At 47.8% G+C, this 19,319-nt stretch overlaps 7 protein-coding genes across 7 annotated transcripts; 5 read left to right on the forward strand and 2 right to left on the reverse strand.

Annotated features, from left to right (window-relative positions):
- Positions 1–6,710: 6,710 nt before the first annotated feature.
- Positions 6,711–8,212, forward strand: N7511_005984 (phosphoesterase-domain-containing protein; the record flags this gene model as incomplete). The annotated part of the gene is made up of 3 exons (XM_057128361.1): positions 6,711–6,938; positions 6,991–7,052; positions 7,108–8,212. 3 exons carry the CDS (start codon positions 6,711–6,713, stop codon positions 8,210–8,212), a joined length of 1,395 nt encoding a protein of 464 aa, XP_056982917.1.
- A 1,820-nt stretch (positions 8,213–10,032) lies between these two features.
- N7511_005985 (beta-ketoacyl synthase domain-containing protein) lies at positions 10,033–10,608 on the forward strand (the record flags this gene model as incomplete). Its single annotated transcript, XM_057128362.1, has 1 exon — positions 10,033–10,608. One exon carries the CDS (start codon positions 10,033–10,035, stop codon positions 10,606–10,608), a length of 576 nt encoding a protein of 191 aa, XP_056982918.1.
- Positions 10,609–11,611: 1,003 nt separating this feature from the next.
- On the forward strand, positions 11,612–12,572 carry N7511_005986 (acetate uptake transporter family protein; the record flags this gene model as incomplete). The annotated part of the gene is made up of 5 exons (XM_057128363.1): positions 11,612–11,695; positions 11,765–11,960; positions 12,019–12,129; positions 12,184–12,229; positions 12,281–12,572. 5 exons carry the CDS (start codon positions 11,612–11,614, stop codon positions 12,570–12,572), a joined length of 729 nt encoding a protein of 242 aa, XP_056982919.1.
- A 371-nt stretch (positions 12,573–12,943) lies between these two features.
- On the reverse strand, positions 12,944–14,438 carry N7511_005987 (glycoside hydrolase family 76 protein; the record flags this gene model as incomplete). The annotated part of the gene is made up of 3 exons (XM_057128364.1): positions 12,944–13,525; positions 13,589–14,280; positions 14,342–14,438. The coding sequence occupies 3 exons, from the start codon at positions 14,436–14,438 to the stop codon at positions 12,944–12,946; spliced, it is 1,371 nt and encodes a 456-aa protein (XP_056982920.1).
- Positions 14,439–15,359: 921 nt separating this feature from the next.
- N7511_005988 (uncharacterized protein) lies at positions 15,360–16,054 on the reverse strand (the record flags this gene model as incomplete). Its single annotated transcript, XM_057128365.1, has 2 exons — positions 15,360–15,730; positions 15,913–16,054. 2 exons carry the CDS (start codon positions 16,052–16,054, stop codon positions 15,360–15,362), a joined length of 513 nt encoding a protein of 170 aa, XP_056982921.1.
- A 933-nt stretch (positions 16,055–16,987) lies between these two features.
- Positions 16,988–17,761, forward strand: N7511_005989 (uncharacterized protein; the record flags this gene model as incomplete). Its single annotated transcript, XM_057128366.1, has 2 exons — positions 16,988–17,370; positions 17,434–17,761. 2 exons carry the CDS (start codon positions 16,988–16,990, stop codon positions 17,759–17,761), a joined length of 711 nt encoding a protein of 236 aa, XP_056982922.1.
- A 151-nt stretch (positions 17,762–17,912) lies between these two features.
- N7511_005990 (uncharacterized protein) lies at positions 17,913–18,834 on the forward strand (the record flags this gene model as incomplete). Its single annotated transcript, XM_057128367.1, has 3 exons — positions 17,913–17,982; positions 18,033–18,147; positions 18,213–18,834. 3 exons carry the CDS (start codon positions 17,913–17,915, stop codon positions 18,832–18,834), a joined length of 807 nt encoding a protein of 268 aa, XP_056982923.1.
- Positions 18,835–19,319: the final 485 nt, after the last annotated feature.

Consider the following 19,319-nt stretch of genomic DNA (forward strand, 5'->3'; position numbering starts at 1 on the left):
TCAGGGAATTCGTATCCCCCTCGCCACCGCTGGTCGTAGATCCTTTGGGGCTGGAAGCACTGATAGCAACTGCTATATCCGCTGAACCACCCCCCGCGGCTCTTCCCGTGCCTATTGGCCTTTTTCTTCGAATCAAAGTAACGATACCGCTGCTTATTCCCACACTGCTCTATCGAGTGTCGTGTGTGGCCCTCCTGTCCGGATGCTACCCGCGGGAGATGGTAACAAATCATATATACCCCCCGCCATAACTCAATTCCCTTTTGGTAGTTAGCAAGCCCCTATGCCTGCTGCCGGATCTGGCCCCGGAGTAAATCTCGTCCACACTCGAGATCCTGGAGATCATCTTCCTCTCGACCCTAATCGTGTCGCCCGTCTATTACTTGGGAGGTGGGTTGCTCCCCGGCCCGGTTGCAATTATCGTATATGGCTGCCCTAGGCCGATATACCATTCCCCCGTCGTCTAGATACTGCGATAGTTCGTAAGCCCGGTATCTCGTAGTGCCGATATACCCGTCGAGCGCGCGATCTCTATCCCTAGCCTTTATAGGCCGTATGTCCTTTCGAGGTTTCCATCTAGTCGGGACGAGCACGACGGATCGCCCCCCTTGACTATCGCGCCCAGCCCGGCCGACCTCTTACGTAAAGTCGATCAGCGTCTATGGGACCCTAACGTGAACCACCTACCGCACTCGGGGGTAATCGATTCCCATCCCAAATGCAGAGGTAGCCACGATATACGGCGGCTTGCCATCCCGCCACTGCTAGAGGACTGCCGCCTTGTCCTCGGTGCTACCAGAAGCAGAATGATAGACGGGCGCCTAGATGAGCTGGGCAACCTCTTCGGCCATATCCTTAGCGTAGCAGTAGATGATCATACGCTCGCCACTTCCGAGAAGCCTAATACCCTGCTGAATCCCCGGCACCGCAAACTCTCGCACTAAGTCCTGCTTTGGGGGACATATACTGACTTGGTAGTATATGTCTTGCCGCGTCGTCGGGCCCCGGACCATACGTGCTCCGCGAAGTAATATGGCTTCTTCAAACTCCGGTACCCTACTAGGTGGTATCGTTCCGGTAAGAAATACTATCTGGCACGCAAGCTCCCGGATCCTGGGGAGTAAGGCCATCGCAGGTCGGTATTCCACGGCAGTCAGGATCATATAGCACTTATCGAAAACGACGCGGTCTAGTTCATTCGCAATATGCAATCGGTAGAGAAACTCTCGAAATCGTGGTCGAACCGCCTGTTTAACCGAGGCCACGATCAAGGGATAGGAGTGTAATCGACTAGGGACAGATCCCGGACCCTAGATATGAGCCTCGATCCCGGCCTCCGCGTACCGCCGTTAGATCTCCGTCTTCAACACCATAAGCGGTAAAATAAGGATCGTGGTACCGGCCGTGGGTAACTGGCAAGGAAGTAGGTAGAGTAAGCTCTTTCCCTCGCTGGTTCGCAGAACCGTTAGTACCTGGCTAGAACCTGCCAAGATGTGTTCTATCGCCTGCCGTTGTTTAGGGGAGCGGTACTCAGTATCCGTACCGTACATCCGCTGAAGAATCTCTTGGGCCTCGTCCATTCGCTATACTCGTCGATTCCGGGTAGGAGCCTTCCGCCGTGCAACACGCTGGATGATCGGGGACTCGGTATCCACCTCCCAGGGTCTCTTAGACGGTATGCTAAATCCACTGCTAGCAGTCCGACGACTCCTACTAGGGGTATTGCTAGGCTAACAGCGCTCGCTTCGTGGCCCTTTAGCTACCTCCTATTCCTACGCGGTCGTGGCCTAGAAGCGTTGCGGGGTGGCGGAAGCCGGCTAGAAATTGATAGGGTTACGAACGAACCGATGCCAGACTTGACTAATGTGCCGAAACTCTTACAGCCCAGCATCGGTAAGCCTACCACGGAAGTTCACTGTTCCTCTATAGGCCCGATTTCCCGTACGCGGCGTATGGCTGGCCTGCCAGTGAAGCGCATCGGACATACTCCCCTAGACCGTATCCGTCTCATCACCATCCTCTCCGGCCGCTTCTTCGATCAGTAGATTTGCATCTATATCCGCGAATTTCCGCCGTGCAATACCGACTATGATCTGCCGCTAAGCTTTGATATGGATATGCTTCCCTAGGACTAGCTTACCGGCCTCGACAATGACCCGGGTCATGGTATCAGCAGGCCACGGGTCAATGCCCTAAGACTAGAGATAGTCGGACGGCTTGGGTCCCCCGGTCTCCTACTAGAGGAACTCTCAGAAGGGATTCACGATGGCAAGATATTGCGTGATAAGCTACCCAACCTCGGGCAGTAGGAATCGGATAGGCCAGCGGGAGGCGTTGGTCTAATTCCGTGACTTATAATAGCTAAGGATGAAAAGCATCTATCCATCGTGGAGGAAGAGATCGCGCGTGGTCAACGTAGTGTTCCGCCACCGAAGGCCAATAAACTCAGTACGACGTCCTTGCTGCCCTAAACCGAGAAAGAACGGGACCATAACCACCCGGAGAAACTACTGGACAGCGTTCTCGTACTACTGAGTCGTATCGGCGGACACAACCCAATGACCCTCGGCATTCTACGACCAGAATATATAGAATAGGGCAGGCGTCCTACCAACCCGAGTGATCAGCCAGTCCTTGACCGGGTCTAGATGGCACGTATTGCGCGAATCGGTGATAAATGACTGGCCTAGCGCAGTGGCGTCCCAATTATCGACCAGCTCATTATACGCGATGGTCGGGATCTCCGATACTAGGCTAGAGCGCCCACTAAGACAAAGCTTAACCTCGAGAATCCGCCGGGCCTCTACAATCCGCTAAAAGATGATCTCGCGGATATCGGAGAGGTGAAAGACCACATCTAACCAGACCAGAGTCTAACCATCGGTATACCAGCGGATCTAGGCCGGGGGGACCTCGGTCTAACTAATGCGGAACCCGAGCAGTCGGTTCTCGAGCAGCTCCGATAGAGGACCGTCGGTATCGTTCAACAACCATTCGTCCCGGATCGCAATAATCATAGTACTTATCTCCGCATCCTTACCCTCTGCCGTCTCTGCCAACATAGACGCAAGGATGACCATCTAACAGTCGTAGATCAACTGCGATAGTATAGATATATAGTTCCCAATCGCGAGCCATGCTCCTTGCGTAGGGCTCTAGAAGCGAACCACGGCATAGGAAACAAGGACTAAATCAAACTTTCGACGAGAAACCGGGTGCTAGATGATAGCAAGGCTAAATTGAAGTACGGCATGATCTAGCCGGGCGCGTAGATCCTCCCTATACGGACTATCGACCTCAGACCCACTAAGATCCACAATCTGACTTACGATCTCGGTTACTTCGACCTATACCTCAAGCTGCCGCGTACTAGCTTGAAAGAGATTGTCCCAGAGTTGCTGCTGCTCTACGACGCGCTCCTAGTAGCATACTAGCTACTACCAGGTAGTGATATATCTCTGTCGCGTACGTTCATTCTAGAGATCGGAGAGGGGGTCCTAGGATGTTTCTCCCCGGGCAAAAGTGTTGAGAAGCCGTGCGTTACGGCGACTAAGCTGGCGTACCTCTGTATCTTGGTCATATACCAAGACCGCCATTGCTCCCTCGAGAACACGTTGGACGCTTTCGCAAATAACAAAAAGTAAAGCCTCCTGGTCCTGTCGTGGTATTCGATAGCTAGGACCAAGATCTTTGACCTCGAGCCCTTCAAGGTGGATATAGATACCGGCCCGCTTCATAAAGGGAGTGACCTCGGATATATGGCGCGCTGCGGCGATAGACTTCCGCGATAATTGAGAGAGACTCTTCTAGTATCGGCCCATGATCTATTTCTATATATCGCCGGTAAGAGCTAACGAAGGGGGTGTCTCGGAACTAGATGGTAGTACATAAGTAGGAGCGTTGGCATACCGATATATATATTGAGGGTTGGAGGTCGGAATCTGGTCGGCAAGAACCATAGCAAAGTACTGTTAGCTTTGTTTCTAGAGAAAGAGCGTCTGTATAAAGGCCTTATACCATGGAATCGCCCCCTGCTGCGCGACCTGCCACTAATGATGCTTATTATAATGTTGGCGGATCCGGTCCTTGCTAGTAGAGCGAACGTCGCAATCGGGGAAGTGGCAGATGAACCCGAGCACGGTCGGCAACCCGCGAATCTCACAAATCCTATCTTGAGGCTAGATAACTCCAGTGCTATATTGTGCCACGCAAGCTAATTCTCGTGCGGACTCGATGGTTTGCCGCTGTTGACTCTTAACATAATGTTTGTTACGAAGATGGCGAGAGAGACTGGTTCGAATGTAGCAGGAACCATGGGTTATACATAGGACTACCCTAAGTTCCGGTAGCACTTGCAGATACGACGGTAAGGGGTTATCAGTCTTAATTTTAGGCTCCGTGGCAGAATTTATATGATCGTGATTAGATTGTGACATTATAGAATCTAGTAAAAATAGTAGATGGTATAGATATACTAAATTTAATTAGAAGTAGAATAGTAGATATCAGTATGATTATAGGTTCCCCTGAATGTCACCGTACGCTAGTCTGTTTATGGATTAATGTGATAACACTGGTTAGAAATATGAGCAATCCGATATTGTAAGACATTAAGGCACTATAGTGATAGTATACAACTGCTTAATACAGGGTATCATATACTCAGAAAGGATAGGACCTAAATCTGTATTAACTTAGTACTAATATAATTCCTTAGTATTCTACTTGGATTGTGGTCAGAAATATATTTGAGTTGGGTGGTTGTAAGTATAGTCGGAAGGCTAGACATTCTACAGTCGGAAATAGCAGTCTTGAATAAAACCACTCAAATTTGAATACGGCGATTGCAAAACTTGCAGAGTTAGAATTAAGATTGTTGTGATTTCCATGCAGCCTTCAGAAAGTAAAAATAGTATGTGAGTGATAGGAGGAGAGTTCTGAATAACAGTGTCCGTTTTCCTGAATAACAGTGTACGCTAGTCGGTTTTCAGCCTAGCTCCCGCTCTCTTAACTATGGAGGGGTTCAGAATTACACTGTAGTTCAACGTAGAATAGTTATAGGGGGATATTTTGCTATGTCTATTATAACTTCCCAAATTTTCAGATTGATCGGACGTCAAATTAAACCTGTAGTCTGGCGTCGAAAAAGAACCTGCAGTCTGGGTAACGCCAAGCTTTTGCTCCCATAGTTAAGGAAAAACCCTAACCTGCAGTCTGCCAGACTGCACCACCCCCCGTGGGATAGGGCCTTGCAATCGGGGAATACTTCTTCTACTGGTCTGCAGAAACGAACAGACAATGGACTTCCTATACGAACTTGTGCTCTAGGTATAACTTGCTCTAATGATGCATGTTGCAGCAAGGTGAGATAATGACTCTAGCTTCCTTTTACCTTTGACCACTTTTGAGCGCGAAGACTTTTTTTTTTCTTTTAGACAGGTGTGTGTGGTTATGCTCCAGATCAGTCTCGATCAGACGTTTGTATCTCCAACTGCGATTCAATGGCCGAATGTGGAGAATATTCAAGGGGCGATTCTGTGTTTTGTCTTTTGAATATGTGCTGCTCTAAGTTCGGCTTCTGTGGAACTACAGATGTAAGTTGTCCTTTCGTGTTTTGTATCGGCGCATACCTTCCAGCCACTTTAAGTTGCTTTGTTCAAGGATCTGCTGGGTATCATAACACAAATCATCTCGAGCTTTGACGAAAAAAGCCTCGTTGCTAGTTCGCGGAGGGTTAGGGAAATCTTCAGCTAAACTGTCACATAAGCAGTAGAAAAGGGAGAAATAACGACAAAATAGAGTGACAGGGCAGCAGATGGAACAGAACTGCCAACTTTACTTCAGAAAGACAGACATTCTTCTTCTCCGAACAGCAACAGTAGTGTAGGAAGACTAATACACAGGATTATGTCTGCTACCCGTTCGTGATCAGACTGTGATCTCCGAGTACTCGGTGATTCTGAATCGGTCACAGACGGTCTTGCCTGTGGCTTGAGGATGCTCGGGGATAATGAAATGCTTGTGATTTATCGAAATAAATTTTGTGTAATTCGTGTGAGTAAATGGTTGTTGTCCTGCCAGTCGCGACGTGCACGTGTGCGGCCCAACCTGATATGCCGTCCAGTTAAATCTATTGTTCTTCTACATTCTAGAAGCTCGGCTAGAATTCAACTGGAAGCGAGGTGGGCTATATTGTAATCTCGTTCAATCAGATGAATGGTGTCTGGTTGAGGTTCTAGCCGAGGGCGGGCTCGCTAGTGAAAGTCTTAGTGGGGTATGAATGCCGGGGGGTTATTGCCCGGGGATATCAGGGTTCGGCAACTCAACCTCAAACTTCGCCTATTTGAATTTCATCTGTAGTGAGAAATTTATCTCTCCAATTTAGGAATAGTGCACGCCATCATTTTCACCAGTGAGTCAAACCTCGCGTGCCAAGCCTTTCCGGTCCGCTCGGCAGGACCCTGCGACAGTATTCCGTCCTATCACATCTCCCCTTTACACATCGTGGTATAGTCTCATCGGAAAAGGAAGAACCCTTGCACTCTGCTTCGTTCTAATATAGAACTTCGGTTAAACCAAGGAGCCAATAATTTCTATATCCAGCATATCTATATAAGCTGAATCCCGGTAGAAGTCTCTCGTCGCTTTGTTTTCCTGATACTCAGCTCATTCTAAAATTAATTTAAACCTCATAGTGTTGGTCTATCAAGATGAAGTCTTTATCCACAGCTGCCCTGGCGTTGACTTTGCCTTCTCTATTCACAGGCGCTCTGGCAATTAGTTTGCCGCCCTACCCCACGGATGCGCCTGCCATCCCTCCCCAGGCTACACGCTCGGAAATTGAGGCCTCAGCTGCCAAAACCGTACCAGAGTCGCCAGTTTCCAATGTTAAAGGTCTTGCATTCGACCGATTCTACCAACTCTGGATGGAGAACACAGTACGTGATCGCTTCGACCGTTTCTGCCAGAACACTTCTAACATATTACTAGAACTTCGAGGATGCAGCCGCCGTTGAGGACATGCAGTGGCTAGCATCTCAGGGAATTCTTCTGTAATACTCATTGCACCTCCTTTTGAGATTGTATCACTAATCACGAGCGATTTAGCACCAACTACTATGGTGTCACCCACCCTTCTATGCCTAATTACTGCGCATCGGTCGGTGGTGACACTTGGGGAATGGACCACGACAGCTTCATCGAGATGCCTTCCAACATTTCCACGGTTGCTGATCTCCTTGATACCAAGGGTATCTCATGGGGAGAGTACCAAGAAGACTTGCCATATGCCGGGTTCGAGGGATTCAACTTCACCAATCCGGTCACTTCGGATGACGATTATGCTCGCAGACATAATCCCTTGATCAATTTCAAGTCAATTACCAACAACAAGACTCGCGCACGCCAGATCAAAAGTTTCACCGAATTTGAATATGATCTATCAAACAAGAAGTTGCCACAATGGGCTTTTATGACACCTAATGTTACCAACGATGCGCACGATACCAACATTACTTTTGGTGGCAAATGGGAGCGAGGCTATATGGCTAACCTACTTAAAAACGAATACTTCATGAACAACACAATGGTCCTATTGACATTTGACGAAGATGGGTACGTCGAAAACAACAGGGTCTTCAGTGTGCTTGTTGGTGGCGCTGTTCCAGATCATTTGAAGGGAACCAAGGACGATACCTTCTACACCCACTACTCCAGCATTGCATCTGTTTCTGCCAATTGGGGTCTTCCATCCCTTGGCCGCTGGGACTGCGGAGCCAATCTCTTTGAGATTGTGGCTAACAAGACTGGTTACGTCAACTACGAAGTTGACACTACGAATTTGCTTCTCAATGAGACATACCCTGGTCCTGCAGCCATTGGCTGGATTGGAAAATATTCACCCGTGTGGCCAATTCCTATCACTGATGCCAAATGCTCAGCTGGCCATGGCGTTCTAGATTCCGTCAAAAGTCAATATGGTAGCCTTTCCCCAACATACAACTACACCAGTCCATTCCCAATCGATGCGAAAAACGACTACAATACGAATGTCACTGCCGTCCGCCTATCTAGCACCGCCTCTACAAACTCGACAGCAGGCACGCCATCGGCACAAACAAAGACTACCATCAGCGCTGGTGTGGCTGTCTCAGCTTCCAGCTCTACGACTATCTCGGCAGTTCTCGGAAGTCTTCTTTTTTGTCTTATCTAAGTCGGTGGTGCAATCGTTTTTACTTCAGTGAAGGGTTTCAACCATGAGAGGAGACCTTTTGGTAAACTGGCTTACGGAATTAGCAACTTCATCCATCCCTCCACTAGGGTGTAAATTAGAACGTATTCTCTTGAAAAACGTCTGGTGTTAGTTTATAAATAGACCGAGTTTATTTCCAACGTATTCGATTCTCTTCTCGGGACAGCTAAAGACGGGTGGGTTGACAAGCTATCCATGGTCTTCCTTAGGTTTGCAATACATTTGAGGTTTCTTTCTTCTAAGAACCGCGATATCTTTGATAACGAAGTGGGCTCCTCTTGACGATTCTCAACTTACGTTATTAGTATTACTCATCACATCGAATCCTCGGAAGACTTGGGCACGTTGATCTAGCTGGTTCAATCATATCTCGCTAGCTACATGCTCTTTCCATGCACTCTCCCTATGGAAGCGCAATATGAAGACTTCATCACATCGATAGATTACTTGCGATCACTCTGACATAACAGCCATCAAGATCGAGTCGGACGCTGGGGCAGGGTCCGCCTGGAATAGAGTTGGTAACTCCATATCATGCACAGTTTCAGCTCAAAAGGAACTGACACGACACTTTATTCCTCACCTATCAACCTACCGAACCGACCACGGACGTGCTTCCCATCTCTTCATCGGAACCCAGCTGACTAACACCCCAGTGCCACCTAGCGCGATCCCCAAGGCCCACGAGGCCTAAATGCCTTTCAAATACACGAGCGAAATGCCTGGTAAATGAGTAGTCGGGAATAGATCTCAGATCTCGGTCGCGCTGGCGGCGAGTTTTCCAGTCCAAACTGGAAGCGTCAGTCCTCGGGCTTCTTATATTTGGCTGTCGCCGTGTATAGCTGATTGTAGAAGTCGGGATCTGAGATGTGAACCTCCCGTGGGCTAATGCGAATGATGAGCCCTGTGAGCGCTGTTTTAGAGGACGACTTTATCTACGCGATATTGACTCTGTCTTGCCATATTTATGATGCCAGTTTTCGGTCTGAAAAGTGAACCGACCTTCCCTGGAAGACATCAAAGAAAGTCTCGTACCATCCCGTCAGAGCGGCTAATCTTGGTCCGAGATCGGGGCAATTGGGCTCCAGTATAGACGATATAAGACCAAGAGGGCTAGTTAGATGGCCAGCAAGAGCAGAAGCAGTATCAATGCCATTTTAGCAGACGCGGATTGATGATAGGAGTCTGCAAAGAAACAAGAAGTTCACTATGCCATGAATACGTATCAATGAATTGATGTAAATTATTGTAAAAGGAAAAGCGGTATTCCATATCCCGACACATCCTCAATACAACGCAAATACCTGCAGCAACATGATCTGGCATATGAATTAATGCAAAGCATCCTTCCTTGGCTGATTCCTTCTTAGTACTGACGCATTGCAGTTTGTTCCAAAGGTTGATCTTACCGAGGTTACATTTCATCGGTAGTGAAGCCACATTTTGCTTGTCTCGACTCTACTAATCGCATCACGAAATTATCGCGCCGATAGCAAAGTTTCCGAGTCCGACGAAACAAATACAGGCAACTGAACCTCCCCTAGCAGGCAAAGAGGAGGAAAGTCGACGATAGTCATAATGGCTTTGACTCAGGAGCTTCTCCAGGTCATTGGAACCATAGACCAGTACCCATTCAGACTGGGTCTGGCAGCGATTGCCATTCAGCTTGTCTATATAATTGTCCTTGGTGTCTATCGCCCGTACTTTCACCCTCTGAACCAAATCCCCGGCCTAAGGCTGGCGGCTAATTCATCGCTCTACAGGACAAGGTCTTCACCTCAATGACCATCGAGGAGTACCACCAAGTCGTCTCCTGCAAGGTCCAGGGCACGTGGAATCTGCAAAATGTTCTCCTGGAAGAGAATCTCCAGGTAGACTTCTTCACCATGCTTTCCAGTGTCTCCGGGGTGATGGGTCAAAAGGGCCAGGCCAATTATGCGGCGGCCAACGCGTTCTTAGATGCATTTGCCACGTACCGACAACGACTTGGACTGGCGGCCAATTCGGTTGACTTAGGTGCCATCCAGGATGTCGGATATATGAGCCAGCACTCCGACCTTCTGGTTGCATTAGATTTGGCCGCGTGGACCCTGATCAACGAGGCGCTATTCCTCAAGATCGTGGGATTCTCTCTGCGTCAGCAGCTAAATACCAATAATCCAGCCAGCTACGCACAGCCCATCACGAGCATTGCGGTTCCCCAAAGTTCACCATTTTTGCGGGAGGCACGATTCAGTGCCTTTTGCTTCGATAACGGCACTGATCTAGGCGTAAGCGATGCGGCCCAAGAAGGATCTAAGGAGATCAAGGCGCTCACGCTCTTGTTCAAAAAGCAGGCCGACTTTGGCGTCGTGTAGCAGGCGGTGATCGATGTTACGACGCGTCAATTCACGTCGGTGTTGCGTTTGAGTCAGCCAATGAAGGAGGCCAAATCTCTGGGTAGCTACGGACTGGACTCGTTAGCGGCGGTGGAGTTCCACAATTGGTTGCGGTTGGAGTTGAAGGTTGAAGTGACGACCCTCGAGATCACCAGTGCGGCGTCCTTGATGGCGTTGTGTGAGAGAATCACGGCACGGTTGCTAGGATAAATCCAGGATTCGCTGAGGTTTATTCTGTTTAGAAATTCAAGCAACATTGACAAATATTACTTTGGAATACTTTCTCTACACGTTCCAGACTACATCCATGTTCATGACATAGCAGTTGACTCTCCCCAATTTTTCCAAGGTAATTAATTCAAGCCGTTTGGCTTTTGAGACATATACCCCAGTCAGAGATTTGTATTTCCTGGCAAGCTCAGTTCATTCAAGTCACCGTGTTGGACCGAAAGAAAACATTTTACGGACTAACTCGTGGATCAACCCTCTCCGAACGAAGTGCGCGAATTTATGATCGCCGGGGAGATCAAGATCGACGCGACCGTTCGGGCAGGAACAGGCTAAAGAAATGAATACTGCAAATGCAGCACAACTTGGATCTTGGGGGCTTCAGTTGCAAACTCAAGTTTGACCCGGCTTTTACAATTGCGACGTTGGAGTAATCAAGTGTAGCGTAATAGAAATCCACGATTGAGCAGTCCAATGGGCTGCAAGTCTTCCGAGTGGCTCGGAAGGCGGCACGTCCCCACCACTTTCCCCATTGTCTCGCCGATCTGGAGTTCGATGGCCTTGGGCTGGGGTGAAATGTGTCATAGAACAGCGGTTTCTTCGAGCCCTAACAACCTCGGGGTTGCCAATTGATTCCGGGTCTGTCCGGTCGGTCCGATTCCATGGACCCAGAACATATATATAATGTCGACCATTTGAAGAGGGAAAATGACAATCTGTGATTGCCCAAACATATCGACCTCCATCCGACACAATGTCGACCATGAAAAGAAATGAGACCATGGTCTCGAGTCGAGCACAACCGACCGTCAAACCTGGAGCCCATCTTGCAAACCCCGTAAGAGCCGTGAAATTAGTCGTGTTTGAATTCAGGGTGCGTACTAACATGCTCTGTTTTTCGGAATAGGCGCCTTTGGCGATGGGTGGTTTCGCCACCACTTTTCTATCCCTATCGTTAGCCATGATGAACTTCCGTGGGGTATTTACACAGACAATCTTCATGGGCGATCTTTGCTTTGTGGCTGGAATCGGTCTACTGATTTCCGCGCAGTGGGAAATGGTCCGAGGGAATACATTCTCGTACACCGTTCTTTCTGCATATGGTGTGTCTTAAGGGTTCTTCATCATATGGCTTGGCTAACTGGGAAACCTATCCTCTAGCTTTATTCTATGGCGGTTACGGGGTAATTTTGATTCCTTCATTAGGCATCGCCGATGCGTATGGCGGGTACACCGCGGAATATCACAACGCCCTCGGCTTCTTTGTTTTAAGTAAGATGTGTGGTGTCGTGCTCCTCGGTGTTCTTTTCTGATATTTGGGTCTAGTATGGGCGGTTTTCAATCTCTTTTTTCTGCTCGCCAGTTGCGCTATGTGAGTCATGATCGTCACCTTCCAAATACGAAGGCTAATGTGCCAAAACAGCAACGTTGTTTATATCATATTATTCCTCGGACTTGAGCTTTGTCTCATTCTCGATGCTGCGTCTAGCTTTGCGTTGGGCGATGGCTTAGTTGAAACCAGTGCCCATCTTATCACCGCTGCTGGTGCATTCGGGTTCATTGCGAGCTTAGCTGGATATTATTGTGTTTTACAGTCTCTTTGCGAAGATTCTCTTCCATTTTCAGTGCCGATGGGTGACACATCTAGAGCTTGGAAGCGTTGGTGCAAAAAATCACCCCCTCAAAGCGTCAAGAGTGAAGAAGACATGGTGTGAAAGGAATTGTTCATACTGCAACATATTACATAAAAGTTACCTCAGTCAATCTTAATGTCTCGATTCTTGATTCATTCAATGTTCCAGTATCAGTGATTGCAACATGACGCAACTATTTCTCTCACCTCACTCCACGTCTATTGGCCGGGTGGATTTGATATAATGCTACAACACACTTCCCTGCACATGGATTATCTAAATTCTACTAAGCTTGTTCATTTCCATTTAGCCTATGGGTAAGAGCGGTAAGAGTGGCTGAATTCAACCCCCAAATCTTTACCCAAACGCTGGCATTCGCAAAATATCGGTGTTGAAGGTCAAACTCATATACAGATCTTGTTTGTTTTTCTTTTTGTTTTTCTTGATTTTATTTATTGGCCTTTCAACATCCAAGATACGGCCCCGACCCAAAATACCACGAAGACTGCAGTTAGGATTCCCGCGCCAACCTTATCACCTGTCGCGATAGACTCAGGCCCCAGTGTTTCCTTAGTGTTGGTGCCCCCATGCGGATTACTTTGGGATGTGCCACCGTTGTCGGTATTGTAAGGACCCTGTGCCTTGAAGGGGACCATAACAGCATTCAGAACCCCCAAAACAGACATTTGCTGCTCCAGGCCTGAAGTTCCATCCCATTCCGCCTTCTTTGTCCAACGGATCCCACAATGCTTCCCATCGGTCCCGCCAGAGCATTGCTGACCGGCAGCGACAGCTGAGCTTTTGAATCTTGCCATCATATCTGCCGTGGTATTGGCTGGTACAATCAGCGACATAAATCCAAGCCAGGAGGTGAAATAGGCTTTGAACGTTTTCTGGTTCCGGTCACATTTGTTGATTGGCTCGCAGGTAATATCAGATATGACTTGATTCGAAGCAGAGTCAGGAAAAAACTGATCGGATGTCTTCATTAATCCTGTGACGCCTTCCAGCCATTTGCTTTCGGTGCCATTGGTCTATACCCCCAGTCAGCTTGCATGTCCTAGTGAAAATTCTGTTAGTAGCAGGTATAAACATACATAGTTGTGCATATATCCCGCACCAGAGATATACGTAGCATAGTTATAGGTCCATTGATGATCACCGTGATCTTTACAGTTTGCAGCGGTAGAAGTAGTATCGGCGATGACCCAACTCTTTCTTAACAGCGGTGTCGACGCACTCCAATCCCAAATCTTCTCAGCCCACTCGGCATACGTCGAGTTCTTGGTATATAGGGCTAGACGTGCTGACAGCTGGAATAGACCCCCATTGGAGATAGCATTCTTCAACCCATATCCATTCTGGTAGGGCCAAATCTGCCACCGCAAGCCCCCACTGCAACTGCTCATATCCCAGCGAGGAATTTGTCCATTGAAGACACCCTCAGCCAAAGAGACCCATGAGGCTTCATTGTCTCTTTCTGGGAAGTTGACCTCTGCGGCAGTTATCGCCGCTAAACCCCAAAATACTTGATCATCGTTGCCAAGGTACTGGGAGTAGTTGCTGGGGAAAAAGTCGTTTTCGCCCTTTTGCCAATACATTCCTTCCTGGATATCGTCGTTGAACTGACTGTCGCCTGTAAGATACCAGTACTGGATAAGAGTCATAAACATCGAGCCACCCTCCCACCAGGTATCGTCCATTTTACCTGGAATATCCTTCGAGTCGCGCTCGTTGTAAAAGTCAATCATGGCGGATGCCACCGTCTTGGCAGCATCTTTGAGAGAGCCTAGCGGAGAGGTATATGTAAGTCATTTGAGTTGATTGGGTGGCCTGTGGAATGAACCTACTCTCGTCATCGGGGTTCACGTCAATGGCGAGGGCATTTTGTAGGAGAAGACAGATAAGAAGGGCGTGCAACCACCCTGAAACGATCGCAGGCCTCATTTGACGCGAGCAGATGGGCGACCGACATCGGAGGAAATGCATGGACTGAAAGATGAAGAGCAACTGCTGAGGTTATCAATACCAGCAGAAGAGTATAAAAGTACATTACTCAGATCAAGGGTGCAACAAGCGAATAAACCCCATAATATTGAACCAAATCATCACTTTGAAACAAGTCACCTGGTAAGAGGCGCTGTATGAGCGGGATTACAAAGAAAAAGGGACTCTTCCAAGACATTGGCACAACGAATCCTGCTGCCTATCTTCACTGCCCAGCTTCAGGGCGCTTGGCACTGGTTCCTCCTTCGCTTGCGGAACGAGTGCTGTAATGCCAAGCGCGAATGGGCTTCCTTACCCCGCCCCCTTCCCGGCGTGCCGGGGGCGGTTAGAAAAAGACTGGAGACTGGAATTGAGCCAGTGGTCTTTGCAATTATTCTGAGTGTCTTTTCACATCCTCTGACATGGACACAGGGACGTCATAATGCGTATCCAAGCAGGAGTTGTTATTGGAGATGGTGCGTTGCGAATTTATGTTCTCAGCAGTTTGGCCATTAGAATGCTTTTCTTGTTCGCGAAGCACCAAGTCAACTTATAGCTTCGGGCAGGTGGGCATCTTACCTTGCAAGCCCCTTGTGTGGACGCCAATAATCCGGTCTGGATCGGGGCCAACATGCCAAGTCCTTTCCGCCGCGCGGATTGTTCACACTGCTCTTGGCACTGCTGTGGGAATTTGAGGCGAGCCTATTTTTAGGTGCGCCAAGTGCTGGCACTGCCACATCCCTTTCCGGGATCTCATGCTTGCCGAGTAACATCTTCAAGGAGAACATGGGAGATTGGTCATGATATTGAATTTAGAGCAATGTCAAATACAACTTCGCTTTGTTCGGCATAGCATTCAAATTGGCTGATGCTAAGAAGCAATCAGGAATTTGATGGGGCAATCGATCTCATTGAGACTACAAAATACTCCGTGTCCTCGTCTTCATTTTCAGTGATATTCCATAGCAAGGAATAAGCCCCCTCCTGGTTACTGTTCTTTTTGGTATAGAATAGGGAAGTATATTCCCCGTTATCGATTTCCACTAGCAGGAAATGTCCGTACCAGATAAACTTTGAGGTGACTTCCTCTGAAGATGCGTTCCTGGTACGGCCAACCTGGTGGCTGCTTGAGTCGGTACTAGGGACAAACATCTGCTGGTCCGAGAATGAAGGTGGGCTGAGGTTTTTGCCAGAATCAGATCCGGTTGAATTTGCCGGATTGCCTACCAGTGGACCAGAGGATCCAGTATAGACTATTTTATTATTTTATTAGAATTGGTTGCAGGTTTCGATGTTCTTGGTGGTACTCACAGGCAACTTTGCCAACGTTGGTTGCATTGTCTAGGATTTGTAGGCAATGACTGCGTTACCTATAATATCATCAGAAAGTATTAGTTGCGCTCCGAGGCACTATTTGCAGATATGTCAAACTGACCATCGGCATAGTATAATGGAAGTCCTCCAATACTTTCACCATAAGCGTACAAATTGTAGGTTTCCGGACTGCGCTTGCTGACCACGCTAGCAGCCACGGCGGAACCAGTAACAAGAGAGAGATTTAGAGACTTTGCCCACATCACGATCTTGTATCAAAGTCCTTATCAACAGGGCAAATGGGGTGGTGAAGGAATCGATCAGTAGTGAAGCGAAAAGAGTAACACAGGCCGAAATACCTACTATGAGAAATTGACTTTACCGGGGAATTGTTCTGCATGTAAGCTGCCCGAATTTCCCAGATCTATGGAATACACACAATAAACACAATCAAGCTTCAATTTGAGTGTCTCCATAGCTTGCATAACTCGACATCCCCACCAAGATCCGCATGTTCGTGTTAGGAAAAGATCTTGTGGGCAAAACGTCAGCTCCGCGCAAGTCTTCAACCGGAATACGTCACTAATTGCTGATTTATCTGTATGGTTCTGTGCCACTCAAGAATGTAAGCGGGACTTAACAGGCTGCCTAAGCAGATACGCATCAGGGAACAAAAGTTGAAAGCTCACAGACCATAAGAAGAAGCGGGGAGATGTTTCCAATCTGGGTGAATGCGATAGTGAAAATCTGGGTTTGATCGTATTCAGTTGAAATTTCCTCAATTCCTGATAAATTATTATCTCCATCGCAGCAGTACGTATTTGAAAGAAGTAAATCCATTTTTAGATCCTTGATCTGCACTGCAATTCGATGCATCTAATTGTTGGAGGCATAATATGGAGCCTCCAAAGCCGCGTAATCTCGATTACGGCCTATTTCATTCGATGTTTCTTCACCAGGAATCATTTCGAGTCTCAGAGACTGCGGCTTCAAGATTTGGAAGTGGTTGCCGGGAAATTCTCTGGGATTCACTGCAGCTTTATTTACCCGTGATATTCAGACAGTGATCTAATTACATGACAACTTCCCACCATTCTTATTCAAATGAATCACTTCCATTTTTGATCGTCATACAGGATATCGCTCAATCCTTTTCAATCCACTTTTTCCCTCTACGCTAATGACTACCTGGCAATATGAAGCTGAGGTGGCCAAATTTTCTCTTTTGCACAATCATTGCCATTGCTTCTGCCACAACGAATTCGTCGGCTTTATCTGTTACACCTTCTCCTTCATTGTCCGCTGTTCCTTCCTCCTCCTCTGGCAGTGCGTCTTTGACAGCATTCACCGGAAACACCGCCAGCAGTCGTCAAGAATGGCGCGACTACGATATCAATACCGACTATACAACGATCGTGCCTCAAACGAACATCACACGTGAATATTGGTTTAATCTTGAATATGTAACAGTTGCCCCTGATGGTCCCTCGAGATCGGCTATTTCAATCTATAACTCTATCCCTGGTCCAACTATCAAAGTAAATTGGGGCGATGAGGTTATCGTTCACCTCACGAATAGGTGAGGATGAAATGCTATGGGTCTAACGATTGGAGTAATTCCCTCTAACACTGGTAGATATAGCCTGCCTAGCATCCTGCAGAATGGAACTAGCATTCACTTCCATGGCATCCGCCAATTTTACATAAACCAAAATGATGGGGCTGTATCAATAACTCAATGTCCCACTGCACCGAACAAGACCATTACATACAAGTGGCGGGCTATGCAATACGGCACTAGTTGGTATCACAGTCACATTGGACTTCAAGCATGGGAGGAGCTGCTTGGTGGAATTGTAATCAATGTACCAGCTAGTGCAGACTACGATGAAGACAAGGGCGTGATTATCATGAATGACTGGAATTACAACACGGTGGACCAGCTATTCACAACTGCTAAAAAAGACTGATCAACGGCACAAATGTCTTCGGCACTGATGGCACCGTGAATCAACTGGGACTCGGTTCAATACCTCGTTCACGGCAGGAACTTCCTATCAACTGCGGCTAGTGAACGCTGCTTGTGACACGCACTTCAAGTTTTCTATCGACAATCACACCATGACAGTCATTGCCAACGATATTGTACCGATCCATCCTTACAAGACGAACGTTTTGAACATAGCGATGGGTGAGTCTAATACAAGCTTGACTCTTGATTGTCTACTGACAGCGGTTCAGGTCAACGATACGACGTCATTGTCAAGGCCGACCAAGTATCCGTTGCCAAAACTTCTGGCTACGTGCGATTCCACAAAATGCCTGTTCGGAAAACGCAAACCCAGCCAATTTCAAGGTGATCATCTATTATGGTGATTCGCCTTCAACACCTTCCACCGCTGGTTACGCGTACACCGATAGCGGTGTTGATGAGGATATGTCGAACCTGACCCCAATTGTCTCTAAAATAGTTTCTCGTCCTTTCTATAATAAGTCTGAGCCAGTCTCGCTGGGTAAGAACGGAGGGAGTCTTTATCGGTGGAAGCTCAACTCAACTTCGATGCATGTAGATTGGACGGATCCAACACTTTTGGAGATATATCGTGGTCACCATAACTGGGCCAATTCCAGTGGAGTTATTGAGCTTCCCCACAAGAATGTGTGGACCTATATTGTCATCGAAACGTCGATGTCAGTCCCGCATCCAATCCATCTTCATGGCCATGATTTTGTGATTCTCGCCCAGGGAAGTGGAGCGTATACCGGGGACATAAGCACCCTTGCTACCCCGCCGAAGCGTGATACAGCTATGTTGCCTGAGAATGGATATCTGGTCATCGCATTCAAAACTGACAACCCGGGTGCTTGGTTGATGCATTGTCATATTGGATGGCATACCGAGGAAGGATTTGCGATTCAATTTGTGGAGCGGTATAGTGAGATCCAGGCATTGGTTGACTACGATATCCTCCATTACAATTGCGAAGCCTGGGATACCTTCCAGAAGGGGCTCGGTGCGCAAGAAGATGATTCGGGGATTTAGACTCCAATTACGTTCGTTTTTCTCGTATCCCGGGGTCATCCGGGGTAGATTTTGGAGAAACCGAAGAGTTGATGGGTCGTGTTATGGAGTAAGGGTTCATGATATGTAACCCCGAACGGGAAACTGTCCTTGAATTCGTGTGATTGCATCCCTTCTTGCGCGCGTAATTTGTTCTGGATATTATAGTAATTTTGGAGAATCCAGGTCATCAAAGAATATAGAATCCTTTGGGGGGTTCTCCAGTACTATGTTTCTATGACACCAGTCCTCCACTTTCGAACCCTCGCACTGACCCCTGTTTATAGTCCCTGTCAGAAAAGCCGAGTTCCTGACCCAGAGAAGGTCATGGCTAAGGCTGTTGGCGCTTTTAGGCGGTCTTGGCAACAGTGCTTGACAAGAAAGATTTTTATTGTATGTGGCGAAAAGGCGCTTCAAGCCGAAGTAGTCAAATGATACCCGATCTCAAATTCGCCATCAGCCTCAAC

Source organism: Penicillium nucicola (assembly GCF_028828085.1).
Source record: "Penicillium nucicola strain IBT 29836 chromosome Unknown utg000006l, whole genome shotgun sequence".
NCBI lineage: Eukaryota > Fungi > Ascomycota > Eurotiomycetes > Eurotiales > Aspergillaceae > Penicillium > Penicillium nucicola.